At 30.7% G+C, this 16,740-nt stretch overlaps 1 protein-coding gene across 2 annotated transcripts in view; it reads left to right on the top strand.

Moving 5' to 3' along the window:
- Window positions 1-16,740, top strand: part of LOC107449245 (uncharacterized) — a 51,776-nt gene that overhangs the window by 20,896 nt on the left and 14,140 nt on the right. The window contains exon 2 of one of the 2 annotated variants that reach the window (XM_087161493.1): window positions 3,491-16,208. The exons of the other annotated variant lie outside the window; for it this stretch is intronic. Within the exon in view, the coding sequence (XP_087017619.1) occupies window positions 3,538-9,750 (6,213 nt within the window). The 5' untranslated portion in view covers window positions 3,491-3,537 and the 3' untranslated portion in view covers window positions 9,751-16,208. Of the gene's footprint in view, window positions 1-3,490; window positions 16,209-16,740 lie in introns of those variants that run through there. 2 annotated transcript variants of the gene reach the window in all.

Below are 16,740 nucleotides of genomic sequence, written 5' to 3'. Positions count from 1 at the left end.
TTACCCCAACTTTTTCCGGTCCATATATAATTCTTGAAAAAATTTCTGATGTTAATTACAAAATAAATAAAAAGAATATTCATAATAAAGAAAATTCAGAAGCAGTTCATATATCAAAATTGCGAAGGTACCACCCACCTGACAAACTTAAATTATGTCACGAATAAAAAACATGTAATAGTTTAAATAATAGAATTAATTATATTTTATATTGAATTTAATGATTTTTCATTGTTGAAATAAAATTAAAAGACACCGAATATGACGACAATACGCATAGTTCAATGGAACATGTGGTCCCTTTTTTTCTGGAGGATCCGACCTTTCAAATTTTCTTCAAGTTCAACATTTACCCAAATCTAGTAGGATATGGGGCGATGGTAGTTTTTCTCTGTGGTGAAAACCAAAAAAATAAATACTTATGCATCTTGTTGAAACTAGGATCTTCCAGCACATCATTGTTGGGACTAGGGACTGTTTTCCTCCTTTTGGGGAATACAGCCCCCAATCCAGCAAAACAATTTCCCCTAATAACACTGAAGTCTTAAACTTCAGATTAAAGACCATTGTGTCAAATTTTTTTTACATTTTATATTGAAATTTTTTTTGATAAAAAGTGTCAATTTGTATTTTTATATCTCATATCACTTGCATTTTCATATTTTTTTTTTATCTTTCATGTTGTTGAATATGAATAGATACATCTTTTAGAAAATTTTTATAGATTTTCTTGTCTTAAGTGAAAAGTTTATTTTAATTGTGTTAGTATGAGGAATAACTTTATTTACTGTGATTATCAAGAAAGACTGAAAAAACTTAATCACAAAAAATTATTGAAAATGGAGATCTAACACTTCATTTTGATAGTAGCTCTAGTTCAATTTTTTCTTCTTCCTCTAACACTTTATGAAAAACATTTTTGGCTAGGGGGGATGTAACATAAAAAGCTTTTATTAATCTTTTTATGTTAGTTTCTTTGCTATAAAGCAACTCCTACTTTATTACTAATTAATTATTCAAATCGAAATACTTTCTCACACTTTTGAAAGCTACATCCTGCTTCTAAATCTATTTTTGGCCCAACTATGCATAAATTTAAATAAAGATCTTTTTTCCCTTTTAAGCCGTGGGAATCACTCGAGCAAGTTCATTAACCAATAGTAATTTCTGAGATTTCCCTCTTTTCCCTAAATAGAGACATTTTAGGATTTTTTGCAAGATTTTCCCTACCAGAAAGACTGTTTGCTGATGGAGTAAACATCACTTCTTCGCTCCCATTCAACTAAGAATGATCAAATAAAAGTTACTCTGATTTAATTAAAATCCTGTGTCTGTTTTCCTGCTGGGTCCGACTGCATCATTTTACATATATATATATATATATATATATATATATATATATATATATATATATATATATAACAGTGCATATCATATAAGTTTTATGATCCGGAACGAGTAGTTAGACTACTGGAAGCAGGTCGAAATATGATCAACGTGGCCGCAGCATCGGGAGTTTCCAGAAGTGTCATCTCGAGATTCAAAATGACCACTGAAGGTGGAAATACTATGCAATAGCATGCTTGTGGTTGTTTTAAGGAACGCCAAACTTTAAGAGGATTGAAATGTACAGCTGATAGCAAAATGGAACTGAAATATCTCTCCTAGGCATAAGCATAAAGTTGCAGACATTGAAACCACTACCGGCACACATGTTATGGCAGAACCATCTCACGGAAATAAAATCAGGTAGGTTTGCATACACAGAAACCAATTCGATGCATCCCGCTTCAACCACGCCATCGTCCAAAAAGATAACTTTGGTGTAAGAAACGATTCAGCAAGTGATTCTGGCAACCAGTTAGCGTGGAAAGAGAAAACAAACACGTCGTACACAGTAATAGGTTCAAAAACGTGATCGATATGTCAGTGTCGGTGCGTGCAGTCATTATGCACAATGGCTGGACACTGCTTCACATCTTTGAGCAACTTATTTTAAAGAGGTTATTCTGGATCATGTCTGTCTTTTATGTTTCTGGCAGATCAAGACTTTCTGTTTATGGACGACAATAAGCGGACACTCAGGAACACTGAGGTATCAGCCGCAATATAAAGAGAAGATATTAACCGTATGCAATAGCTGCGTAATCTCCAGATCTGAATCCTTTAGAATATTCCCTTAGCAGACTAGTTTCACAAAGAATACACCCTCTGCAAACCGTGCAAGAGTTGAAATCTGCCTTGAGAGAGGAGTGGGATAATATCCTCCTAGGACTCATCAATAGTTCAGTGGACAGCATGAATTACAGATGAAAAATGTGTCTGAGGTAATCACAACTTTCACTGCTTTACTAATTTCTGCTTCCTTCTGGTAAGAAGACCCTTTTTTCATGACCGTTTAGGAATTGTCCAATGAGCATTTTCTTAATTTTATATATATATATATATATATATATATATATATATATATATATATAATATAGAATTTCTCATGCGAGTTAACTGATAAGCTTAAAACATATGTTTCTTATCAAGTTTAAGATGTAGAAATCGGTCTCTCACAAAGAGACATAAAAAGTCAAGATGAACCAGATAAGACCAGATAAAAGATTATTTTCTGAAAGCTAATGGGCTTATTTTCTGAAGCTAATAATTCGTCAATGAAGTAGACATTAAAATACTCCCAAAAACTCCCCACCGTCTGAGTGGCGATATCCTTTTAGCGAATCAAAATCTCTACTTCTATATATATATATATATATATATATATATTATATCCCACACCATTATATCCCTAAAAATAGTGTTTCCTAATATTGTATTATATAGCCAAAGCTTCTTATTTTATTTTTTCTAATTTTATTTATATTTCTTCTATTTCATTCTTCAAGTTCAATGTGCTTACATCTTCGCGTAGTAATAAAACTTAGTAATCTTCAATTCTTAATTTTTTCTCAAACTTTTCCTTATTCTTTCACTCTTAGTCTCGTATTAGTCGATCATATCTTAATGTAGCTCTATCTTCCACTAATTTTTCTTCTACGTCCACTATAGATTCTGTTTTTGTTTTATTATTTTTTTAAGTTTAGTGTAGTTTTGGAGCTGTTTGAGTCTGTTTTATTAATGGATTTGAAAAGAAATAATAATTTAGTGTCTGGTAAAACGATACTATATTTTCCTTGACGTTTGTTTTAATTTTAAGTAGAAACGTTTTTTAAATTTTTTAAGAAAACATTTATATGCTTTTTATGTTTGTCTTAGATAATACTTTGTAATTTTTCATATGCTTATATTCTTTCTTCTCCTTTTTTATTTTTATTTTCTTTCTTTTTTCTTTGCATTTTTCTAATTTTCTAGGTTCAATTTATTTACAGTTTTTATGAAGCAGCAAAACTTAATATTAAATTTTTAATTTTTCTTAAAAATTTTCCCTTTTCTAGTTTAGTAGTAGTAGTTTTATTTAAAAATAATTTTAAATTTCTTTTTCTAGGTAAGAATGACAACACTGTAAGAGATTATTCATGCTCCAAGTTAAAGATGGCCCTTCCTTGCTGCAAAAAGTTAAAAGCTATTAAGTTAGAATTAAATAATAAACACTTCATATCGGTGATCCAATCAACTCTAAATAACAGTCATGCAAGAGTAATTCGTCTTGACAGCTGCATTTATCCTAGTGATTATCTCTTGGCAGAATTTTCTTCTCGAGTATATGAGGATGAAAAAAGATGTTTACATCCACTGGAGCAAATATGGAATGAGACTAAACTGGATAAAAAAGAAAAAACAATATTCGGGGATAAAGAAAAATGGATCTTATTAACAACAGCAAAAAATTCCGGTGATGGTTATTTTGGCGCTGCATACTGGAATCCCGATCAGATGCAAGTTGTAATTGCACACAAAGGAACAAATCCAAAGAGCGTGAATGATCTTTGGACTGATTATGAAGGTATTTTATCGAATGAATACACTTCTCAAATGAGTTCTGCGATTTCTTTTGCCAATGAGATTGCGGCTGAACTGGAAAAACTCAATAAAAAACAATCAGTGCATTTGACTCTGTCAATTACTGGACATTCTTTGGGAGGGTGGTTGGCGCAAATAACTTCTTTTTCTACTAAATATCTAACTAAAGACGAAAATTGTTTTTTTGTAAAAAGCAGAAAAGAAGGTTCTCACACGCATACAGTAGTCTTTGACAGTCCAGGTTGCAAAGACATGTTGTTGAAAATGGAAAGTGACTTTGATGTACGCTACAGCGGTAAAGCCCATTCATCTTTTTTCTTGGATGTCACAATTTACCTATCAGCACCAAATTTGGTGAATACTCTTCACTCACATCTTAACGTTGATAATTTATACCGGGTTTTTATTGAAAATATACCACACAGATCATCTAGTTGGGATTTTTTTCAATACACAATGGAAACTCACAATATGAACAGCATTAAAAAGGCATTGATATGCAGTTCGGCAAAAAAGATAATGAAGGTCATAGACTGGCCATTAGTAAAAGAAGGATTAGGTGGAATAATAGCTGAAAAAATATTTAATATATTTTCAACAAACACCAATGAATATGAACATTTTCATAAATTGGCTAATTGTACTAACTATTATAATCCACCTCCTGATGATAGCGAATATTGTACGCTTCGTTACCAAGTGCAAAGTGTGGAAAAAGGAGAATGTAGTGCTAATATTTTTACACAATCGGAGTTTGAATTTCTGGATAGTTGTCACAAATTAAAGCAATTCTCGATGCTTTCTGTCGCAGATGACTTATTTCTTATGCTAGATCAAAAATCAAGAAGAGTGATAAGTAAAGACAAAATTGAAGAAATACTGGAAAATCTTGCAGTAAAAGAGGGAGTAGGGCGAGGTATAATAAGCCGCAATTCGGAAAAACAATTGCAAGAATTAATTATTTGTGTCAAAAACATATTGTTTATTTTTCCAGATATTCGCAGTGAGATAACTAAATTAAAGAATTTAGAAGTTCTTAATGAGATTTATAAAAAACAGTCTCTTAATTATCTTAAATCCATTGAGTATATTGAACTGAAGGAGGCAACGATAGAGTATATTGATTTTTTAAATCATTCGAGCTTGCAGTTTTTGCAACTAATATGTAAAGCGCACCCTGTAATTGAAATAAAAAAACTACATAAATTTCTCAAAGAGAAAAAAAGATTCGATCAAGCAAGTAAAACCTTTTTTCTAAGTCTGAGAAAACTTTTAATTTTAGATCAGTTTTTTACAATAAATGAATACGTAAAACAATTAGATAATGAATTTTCTGTGTTATTTGTTGTTGATAGTAATAGAGAACTCTGGGAAGAAGATAAAAAATTGTTAATTGCGTATTTTAAAAAATTATTCTGTGTTTTAGGAGATAAACCAAAGCTTAAGTTTATTTTAGTTACTCAAAGTAAGAAAGTTTTAGATGATTGCTTAGGAAATAATTCTGAACTTTATTTTGAAATGGAGGATAACTCAAAGTTTAAATTTGGTGATTTAGCAAATTATTCTCAGAAAACACTTTTAGAGAAAAAAATTCTCTTTCAAGGTGAAGAGACAAGTTTAAGTTCATTGATAACAAATGAATTAAATCATATAGTAAATGAGGAAACATTATCCAAACTTATCAGCAATGAAATGTTAGAGGTAGGCAAAGCCCTTCCAGATCTGGGGGATATTGAGACTTACTACATAGATCGAATTTTTAATCAGTCAAAAATTAAGAAAGATCTTGAAAATGATTATGAAATTCATATAACCTATGACAATCAAATTCAAAAATCTAATCTTAATTGGGGACAAGATATAGTGCTGATTTCTGAGGCAGGTGCGGATTTTAATGAACTGTGTAATGTATATGAAAACCGAAATATTCACTGGCTGAAGGAAGTAGATTACCAATTTGTATGGCAAAAATCTCGCGGTGCTCTATCAAGATTGCGTAATTATATTGATATAGACAATGTATCTGAATTTCGAGACATAAATGGACGCATAGTAATTATAAGTGCAGTATCTGGTGCAGGTAAATCTACGATACTGACTAAATTAGCTCAAAATATGAAAAAGTTTGATACTTCCTTGTGGGTTGTGAGAATTAATTTAAATGACTATACAGGAAAACTAGCAAATGCAGATTTTATTAATGATAGGGACCAAATTTTTACATTTATTATGGACATAGCTGGTCTAAACACACCTCTGGAGAGAGAATTATTTAAGCATCGATTGAATGTTGCAGGTAAAGTTGCCTTTTTTCTTGATGGATTTGATGAAATAGTTCCTGATTACAAGGAGAATATTATTGAACTATTAAAAGCTTTACAGAAATCAAATGCAGAGAACCATTTCTGGATAACTACACGGCCACACATGAAAAATGAACTGGAAAATATATTAAATGTGCTATCCTACAGTCTAAAGCCGCTATCTAGAGATGATCAGGTGATGCTTATTCGAAAGCATTTGAGTAAAATGTTAGGACATAGCGGAGAAAAGTTTGATCATTACGCCAACACATTGCTTGACAATGTTCTACAACCCGTTTCTGATGCAAATAAAGAATTTACAGGAATACCATTACATACAAAAATGCTGGTTGAAGCTTTTCATGAAGAATTCCAAACCTCTTACCAACTGTCCAACGAAACAAAAGCAACTTTTTCGAAAAAATTGCATCTCATGAGCCTCTATAAAGCGTTTGTTGTAAGCAGGTACAGGAGGGATCTTTCAGAAAGACAGATACTAGACCTAACAAAACCGGGATCACAATATAAAACACTCTACGCTTCCTTTATAAAAAAATATTCGCTTCTAGCTTTAAGTGCACTTTTCATGAAAAAAGATTTAACTAAGTTTCTTGATGAAGAAGAGTTGACAGAAATAAAGAATTACAAGAAAGAGCTGCAAGACGGAGAGGAAAACTGGGGTTTCATTAGTCATATTGTCGATGAGAAGCCAACTTTCATCCACTACAGTTTTTCTGAATATTTTGCTTCACTTTTTTTCTTCAACAATATAAGAAGGGAAAAAGTAAAAGAACATTTTCGTGATCATGTGTATGGACCAAATAATAAGTTAACAAGCATCTTCTTCGATCACATGACAACTGGTGATGATGAGTTATGTGAGATTCATAATGCTGTTTTAACCAATTCCAAAGATATAGTAAAGCAACTATTAATAAAAATAAGAAAAAAGGAAGATTTTTTAAATGCTAAAGATAAAGTAGGAAGAACAGCCCTCCACTTAGCCGCTGCATACGGAAACATTTATATGGCTGTGAGATTGGTGTATCAGGGATTAAGTGTCGAGGCTGAAGACCAACTTTTTGGTTGGAGTCCTTTAAGATATGCAGACAAATATGGTCATTGGAAAATTGCTGAATTACTTCTAAGGAATGGTGCGAATGCTGGTGACATGTATGAAGCAATAAAAAGCCTTGAAACATACGATGCTGAGAAACCAAAAAGGACTTTATTGCACAAGGCAGCAGAAGAAAGTTTAATGAAGATTATAAATATTCTAATAGAAAGCAAAATAAATTTAATAAATGCTGTTGATGCAAAAAAGAACATTCCGCTGCATTTTGTTTCAAATAAGGAAATCGCTGCATTTTTAATTTCAAAAGGCGCCGATATTAAAGCCAAAGATATCGTGGGAGAAACACCTTTGCACAAGGCTGTTTCGAGAGGAAATGATGAGGTTGTCGAGATTTTAATAGGAAATGGGGCAGATGTAGAAGCTGAAAATAAACCTAATAAGGAGACACCTCTGTTTCATGTAAGAAGCCAGAAAGCATTCGAGCTCTTAATTGCAAAGGGTGCTAATGTAAATGTTAAAACTATCGAAGGCTTTACACCTTTGCACAGCGCTGCTAGCAAAAGTAAGGATAGGATTGTGGAACTTTTAATAAAAGAAGGCGCAGATATAGAAGCTAAAACTAATCGTGATGAAACACCTTTGTTTTTTTCTACTAGTAAGAAGGTTTTCGAGCTTTTAATTGCTAACGGAGCTGATATTAATGCTAGAAGTAGCGAAGGAAGAACACCTTTACACTATGCTGTTATGACTGGAGAAAATGAGATTGTCGAGCTGTTAATTAAAGAAGGTGCAGATGTTGAAGCTAAAAGTAATCAGGATGAAACACCTCTGTTTTATGCGATACGCATACTTTTAATTGCAAAAGGCGCTAATAAAAATGCTAAAAATAGCAATGGAAATCCAATTTTGCAAAACGCTCCTTGCATCTCTTACACTACTCTTCTTGCACCTATATTTTACGCTAATAGTATCAGAGTAATCGAGCTTTTAATTGCTAAAGGTGCTAATGTAAATGCTAAAAGTAGAGAGGGAACAACACCTTTGCACTACGCTGTTGATAATGGAGAAGATAAGATTGTCGAGCTTCTGATAAGAGAAGGCGCCGATATTGAAGCTAAAAGTAATTTTGATACAACACCTATATTTTACGTTAGTAGTATCAGAGTAATCGAGCTCTTAATTGAAAAAGGCGTTAATATAAACGCTAAAAGTAGCGAAGGGTGTACGCCTTTGCACTTCGCTGTTAAGAATGGAAAAGATGAGATTGTCAAGCTTCTGATAAGAGAAGGCGCCGATATTGAAGCTAAAAGTAATCTTGACACAACACCTATATTTTACGCTAGTAGTATCAGAGTAATCGAACTTTTAATTGAAAAAGGCGTTGATATAAATGCTAAAAATGGCGAAGGGTGTACGCCTTTGCACTACGCTGTTATGAATGGAAGAGATGAGATAGTCCAGCTTCTGATAAAAGAAGGGGCAGATGTTGAAGCTAAAGCATATCTTAATATAACACCTCTGTTTTTGGCTAGTAGTAAGAAATCATTCGAGCTCTTAATTGCAAAAGGCGTTAATATAAATGCTAAAAGTAGCGAAGGAAGAACACCTTTGCACTACGCTGTTAAGCATGGAAAAGATAAGATTGTCGAGCTTCTGATAAGAGAAGGGGCAGATGTTGAAGCTAAAGCTTATCTAGATATAACACCTCTGTTTTTGGCTAGTAGTAAGAAGGCATTCGAGCTCTTAATTGCTAAAGGCGTTAATATAAATGCTAAAAGTAGCGAAGGAGGAACACCTTTGCACTACGCTGTGAAGCATGGAAAAGATGAGATTGCCGAGCTTCTGATAAGAGAAGGGGCCGATATTGAAGTTAAAAGTAATTATGATACAACACCTATATTTTGCGCTAGTAGTATCAGAGTAATTGAGCTTTTAATTGAAAAAGGCGCTAATATAAATGCTAAAGACTGCGAAGGCGATACGCCTTTGCACTACGCTGTTATGAATGTAAGAGATGTGATTGTTGAGCGCCTATTGAGAGAAGGTGCTGATCTTGAAGCTGGAAATAATCAGAATGACACTCCACTGCATAAAGCTGCTGAATTTGGATACCAGAAATATGTTGATATCTTCTTAAATAATGGTGCTAATATAGAAATTAAAAATTCTTTAGGGCGTACACCTCTACATTTAAGTGCTAAAGCCGGAAAAATAGATGTTGTCAAAATTTTAATTTCACGACGAGCTCGCATCGAAATTAAGGACAGCCTTGGCCTTACTCCTAAGGATCTAGCTTCGAGTGACGAGATTGTCGAGCTTTTAACTTCTTATGCTAGCAATGAAAATCAGACTTATAGTGTTAAACAATCAGACGATTCCTCTGCAACGAGAATTAGTGGAGTGTGACATGAATTTTATTTTTCACCATTTAATAGAATGGACATTGAATAAGTTAATCTTAAAGTCATAGGTTAGGAAATTTTGTACCACCCTGCTTCTCTAAGGAATATGAAAATCTTTATGCTCTTAGTAACCTAAGGATTTAATGTTGAACATTCAATTAATTTCTGCACTTCTTCGCTATATATTTTTTAATACTATTCTTCACATGAAACTTGTTAACCCCATAAAATCTTAGTTTAAGGCACTTCTCTGCACCAAAAAGCCACTAATATATCAGAACCAACTTGTAGATCATTTAATAAATTACTGTATTTAATACGAAATATTTTATTAAGCTTGATATGGTAGACCTGACATAAGATATGCACGTAAAAAGACGTTCGTTTCATCTTCTTCACTTAGGTTGGAATATATATATATATATATATATATATACACCATTAATTGCAAATTTATTATAAATAACATTAATTTATTACATTATTTCTTATTGTAATTAAGTATCATGCTGACATTGATTTTATTTAATTTTACCATTGCTGTTACTATTGATTCACGTAACTATTAATTTTTTCTCGGTACCATTGATTTTTTTTTTACTATAAGTTTGTTTGTTTGTATAAGTTGAAGAAAATGCTTTTGTGATAGCTAAAAATCAAGTTGTCAAGTGCAATGTTATTTTTTAACATATTTTTAAGCGGGTATTACAAGACTTTTGCAGCACCATGTTACTGTTGCTAAATGTGGTGCAAGGCATTGTATACTACAGCTAAATAACACTGAATACAATATAAATAACATTAATCGCTCAATTATTTTTAAATTCCATTAATTATTATACTCTTGGATATTATTGAAAAAATGCGTTAAATATGACGTTGTTAAATGCCTTATTATTTTTGAATACATTTCTTAACAGAGGTAAAATACTTTTTAAAATACCATTGCTTCGGTTGCTAAATATGTTGCAAAGCATTGCACGACAGCTAAAATACCTTCAACTGCAAATTTATTTAAATATAGCATTATTTACTACATTATATTTTTAATTCCATCATGTATTACTTCTATTGAATATTTAAAAGGAAATGCTTTTGTAATTGCTAAATAGCAAGCTCTTAAATGCCATATTCTTTTTGAATGCATTTTCAATAGGTGTTACACGCTTCTGGCTGTATCACGCATGTATTGTTAAATATCATGTTATTTATTAATACCAGGAATCGAAAATTATATTGCCCAACTTGCCCGATGTCAAACCAAAGACACTGCATAATATCGATTGTGTGCTCAAAATATTACTTTTTTGACCTGATTTTCAGTACATTAGCACAAATGGATGGATCTGGAGATAAAAAGATACAGAAAGAGATTTAAAAGCACACATCCTTTTATTATGATGCATTAATGTAATTATAATAATTTCAATCAATTAAAAATATTTGTAGTCAATTCTTGAACATGGAATTACCTTTAATGAGAAATTATTATTTCATTAAAAATAATATTACTTCATTAAGATATGTAAGAATGTTCAAACAATTTTTTCGAAAAATGTGAGATTAAGTTTTAAAACAAACTCTTTGAAAATTGATCTTGAATTCTGTACAACTGAATTCCATAACAATTGTTTAATTAAAAAAAAAATGGAATACCTCCTAAGCAAGTTTGAAAGATGTTATATTTTAACTCAAATTTAATACTTTTTGAGTTGGAATGTAACAATGTTCAAACAATTCTTTCGAAAAATGTGAGATTAAGTTGTAAAACAAACTCCTTGAAAATTGATCTTGAATTCTATACAATTGAATTCCATAACAATTGTTTAATTAAAAAAATGGAATACCTCCTAAGCAAGTTTGAAAGATGTTATATTTTAACTCAAATTTAATACTTTTTGAGTTGGAATGTAACAATGTTCAAACAATTCTTTCGAAAAATGTGAGATTAAGTTGTAAAACAAACTCCTTGAAAATTGATCTTGAATTCTATACAATTGAATTCCATAACAATTGTTTAATTAAAAAAATGGAATACCTCCTAAGCAAGTTTGAAAGATGTTACATTTTAACTCAAATTTAATACTTTTTGAGTTGGAATGTAACAATGTTCAAACAATTTTTTCGAAAAATGTGAGATTAAGTTTTAAAACAAACTCTTTGAAAATTGATCTTTAATTCTATACAATTGAGTTCCATAACAATTGTTTAATTGAAAAAAAATGGAATACCTCCTAAGCAAGTTTGAAAGATATTACATTTTAATTCAAATTTAATACTTTTTGAGTTAGAATGTAACAATGTTCAAGCAATTTTTCTAAAAAACGTGAGATTAAGTTTTAAAACAAAATCTTTCAAAATAGATCTTGAATTCAATATAATTGAATTCTTTAGAATGCTATAACAATTGTTTAATTGAAAAAAAATGATATACCTCGTGCGGCAACTTTGAACATTATTACAATCTCACTCAAATTTAATAATTTTTTTAAGTTAGAATGTAATAATCTTCAAACAATTTTTTCAGAAAATATGGGATTAATTTTTAAAATAAACTCTTTGAAAATTGATCTTGATTATTGTCGTTTTGATTTATTAGAAGTTGCTTTCTTTTTCATAACTGGAATATGGTGATTAAAATATCTTCTCGAAATCAACGGAACTGCCTGTTATCTGTTATTTTGTTTTGCTTATCATCATTTATCAGTTCTTTTTTCTGGTCTCATCGAGTATAATTCTTTGAAAACATTTGTGTTTCTATGAGTATTGGAAGAGTTCATTTTGTCTTCTATGAGGTGATACGTGCTTCAAACATTATTTTTAATTCAGCAACTATCTTTGCCCAAAACTATCTAACTGAAACTGTCCTGCTACATCAAACTTCGGGTAAAGTATTAATATGCGATACTTTGTAAATGCTTTACAGATTAAAGAATTCTTATACTACTTAATTCTTATAGCGCTTTTTGAATCGGATATTTGTTTATTATAAATATATGTTTTCTCACAATTGGTTTTCAATAGGGTCCAAACATAAAACTTGCTATACCACTTAACCCTTTGTCGCAGATTGTCACTTAACCCTTTGCCGGCAAGCTAACGTCCTAGTAATTAATTTTAAATTGCTTTAAAAAAAATGTTGATTTAATTAAATATTTTTAGAGTTACAGCAGCAAAAAAACGTAAGATAAAAGAAAATAAGTTTCTTATAAAAATGTCTATATCTCTAGAAATATTTAAGCTACGTTTACGAAATTTTGTGCAGATGTTGGATATAATAACCAAAATAATTGTCATAAGTTACAGACCTATTGCTAGATTTTTGGCATAGGGTGTTCAAAAATACTACTTTCCGTTGTAATTTATAGATAGTCTTTCAACTCTCTGAAAGTTTTAAACTTCATTGATATGTATGGGACATCGTATATAACTCTAGTACATAATCGAGTATAACTTAAGCACTTCTAAATTTATAAAATGATTTTCTCAAAACCACAAACCTTTAAAAACTTTAAACTTCATTGATATGTATGAGACATTGTATATAACTTTACATAATCGAGTATAACTTAAATAATTCTAACTTTTTATAAACTACTTCTCTCAGTATTTTTTTTTTTTTTTAGTATAGAAGCATTTCTAATTTTTTGTGTAACCCTTGTATCTACCAATTGATATCTTTCTGAAAGTTTATCTGAATGATTTTTAGGCTGGTATTGCATAAATTTGTTTATAATATTATTCAATATTATTTAAAACTTTATTTATAGAAATTGTAGACTGATTGTATTTATATATAATGAAATTAGGATTTACAAATTACAATACTTTACAAGGTTAGAAGGTGCATAAAGGAGTTTTAAATTGTTAAAGGCTCTAACTCGTTTCAATCTTAAGTTAATTAATTTTGTGAAAACTTGCTGTTGATGGGAGCGGTTTTTAAACCTCCACAACCACATAGACTCACTTTAGTGACTGTAAGGCTAAGTCTTTTTCTAATTCAGCCATCAGCGATCGCAAAACTTGCAAAAAAGTTACAGTATGAAAGACATTCCAAAAATAAATTTAGTAAAACAAGTAGCTACTTATTGTGTGGAATTGTGTAAATATCGTGTGTTTGTTAATTCTATAACATTGTGTGATTGTGTTTATTCCTTGTGAAAACATTTTATCAAGGTTTTCTTATAGAATAATTGAAACTGATTAATTTAAATAGTATTAATTAAGAAAAAAAATATAACATTGAGAAACTTTGAAATAGTAAGTATAATAAAAGGCATAATTATATATGACAAAAAATTGCTAGGATATTTATAATGAAAACAATTGTTCAATGAATTGACTAAAATGAAACTTACAATAAAAAAATTATACTTAGATTTCATTTTAAACTTGGATGGGAATCAGATTTTATTACAAAGTTCTCTACTCAAACAGAAAGAACTCGAGCAGAAATAGAAAATGAAAAATAATTTTTTTTTAAAGAATGCAAGAAGGGCTCTTATTATTAACAATCTTATTCAGATTTTTTCAAAAATTGATTTGTTCGGTACATTTTTCATAATAATTTATGACTATTTTAATAATTCGAGAAATAGTGAATTGTTTTAGAAAACAGAGGAATATTTTCTGATTTTTTATCTATATAATTCTTTAAAGAAATTTCAATATCACTGTCTTTTGACACTTTGTTTTTTCTCCAATTAAGCTCAGAATTTAATACACTTTTACTCTGCTATTTTAATATATCCTTCATTCCGCAATGGCATTATAGCCCTGTGAGGGTCTTGGCCTTCTTTAGAATTCCATTCCAAGCTGACCTTGTCTTTTCATCTGGTTCTATCCGCGTTATAAATAGGAAAAATATGGTTATAATAGATTAGTATGAAGCATGAAAAGCTTTTATTTAGATTTCAAAATTTGAAGTCGGTATAAAGTTGTCGCTAAAGTCACGCATATTTTAAGGTCTCATATATTTCTTATATATTGTGGTGAGATCAAAATAATTTTGACATCTTTGAAAAATATTTAGATCTCTTGGAATGGGCCTAAAGTATTATTTTTAAGGTTAAAATAAAACTTAAATTTTCACTTTTTTAAAAGCATGAATATGAAACATATTTTAGTTTTCAAGATAAAAAAAAACCTATAAATCTTAATAATAAACTAAATTACGCGTCAAATTTAAAATTCAAGTCTATCTCAATAAACACTAAAACCTAAATTTTGAAATTCGTATATTTTCCATTTTAAACCGAAATATGTTAAGTTTCAATGTAGATTCCAGTTAACCTAAATAATACATTACGTGTATAATCCTTTGATGTTGTTTTACTGTACACAGCGTGAAAAAAATAAACGAACCACCCTAAATAACTCTTGATCTAATGCTCGGATCTTCCGCTGTAAGACTCAATCATGATGGTTCAAGGGGATGACCTCAAATATCATAATTAATTAGTGCTGACGATATTTTAAGTTACGTAACTACACTAAACGTACTTTCTCTGTGTAGACATACCCTTTTAGCAAAGGATTCGTATTTCTGGCAATCAATCTATCAAGAGTAGCCGTAATCTGGGAAATATGGTCCCAATATTTTGGCCAAGAGATGGGTCGGAAGTTTAGACCTTTTAATGCTTATTTTACTTTTTACGTAATGAACCATACATTGATCACTATTCTGCTGATTTCGCTAAAATTTTGAAATTCACTATTTAAAATCGCATTCTTTAAAATGATGCTAAAATGTGATGCCTAATAATTCAAACTTTTTTCGACCATTATTAAATAAATTAATAAAAAAATATTTATTAGAAGTTATTTTATGCATGGAGTTATCTTTGGAGAAAGTAATTTTACAATTGCGTGCATATTTTTTTTTCAAATCGCTTAAAAAGTTATCCAACGATAACGAAATGCGCAAAAAATAAAATTAAATGATAAGGAGTCTAAACTTATGAGTACTCTCCTGACAAAACTATTGGAGTCATATTTCCATTAGAACCATTGCGGCTACTCCCGATGTTTTGATGGCCAAAAAAAGGTATGTTTATTCAGAAGAAGTATGTTTTAATATCTGATTTCGTAACGTAAAATATCATATACACTAATAATTAGCATATTTGAGGCCACCCCCTTGAACCATTAAGAATGAGTCCAAAAGCGGTATGTTTATTCAGAAAAAAGTATGTTTTATTATCTGATTTCGTAACTTAAAATATCGTATACTCTAATTAATTAGCATATTTGAGGTCACCCCCTTGAACCATTAAGATTGTAACCTAAAACGTGAAGATTCGATCATTAGATCAAAGGTTATTCAGGTTGGTCAGTTTATTTTTTATTTATTATTATTTTTTAGTTCTTTGTGCACTGTAAGTTCTAAATTAAAAAAATTTGTGATTAAAGTTTCAATTTTATTTTATGTTTATGCTTATTGACAACTTAAAATTTTTCCTTTCGATTAAAAAAACATTTACTTTTAAGCCGATTGTGAGAGATTTTAATATTTTTCTTTAATTTGACACAAGAAATTAATAAATGAGGGACACAAAGACAACTTATAATCTAATTGAAATATATTTTTAATTTAAAAAAAAGCTAAAGACACGCCCTATTATCCATAGCAACCGGAAATTAGATCCAATTGTCGTACTAGCCGTACGCAAAAGGACAACATTTTCCGATTTGTTTAGGTATGTTTTTTTTCTAATGGCAGGCACTGAACTTTTACGCCCTTCTCCTAAGAAGAGGCGGGAAGTTTTTCCCATTTAACGTTACCCAGTGGGCTCCTGGGAACCTTAGTAACGGAGGCGAGCAACATTACCCACGCCACACTGCCACAGATACCCGTTTATAGGGTGGGCCGCATTCACACAATAGAAAGCGACACAGAGAGAAACATCCATGCCCTGAGCGGGATTCGAACCCGCAACCATAGGTGTTTAGTAATATTAAATTATGCAACTTTATTTATATAACTTTAATATAA

This window comes from Parasteatoda tepidariorum, chromosome 4 (assembly GCF_982258835.1).
Source record: "Parasteatoda tepidariorum strain Cologne lab strain chromosome 4, Ptep-v5.0, whole genome shotgun sequence".
NCBI classification, from domain to species: Eukaryota; Metazoa; Arthropoda; class Arachnida; order Araneae; family Theridiidae; genus Parasteatoda; species Parasteatoda tepidariorum.
Note: the sequence above shows the minus strand (reverse complement) of the source record. Positions and strands in the feature narration are given on the sequence as shown.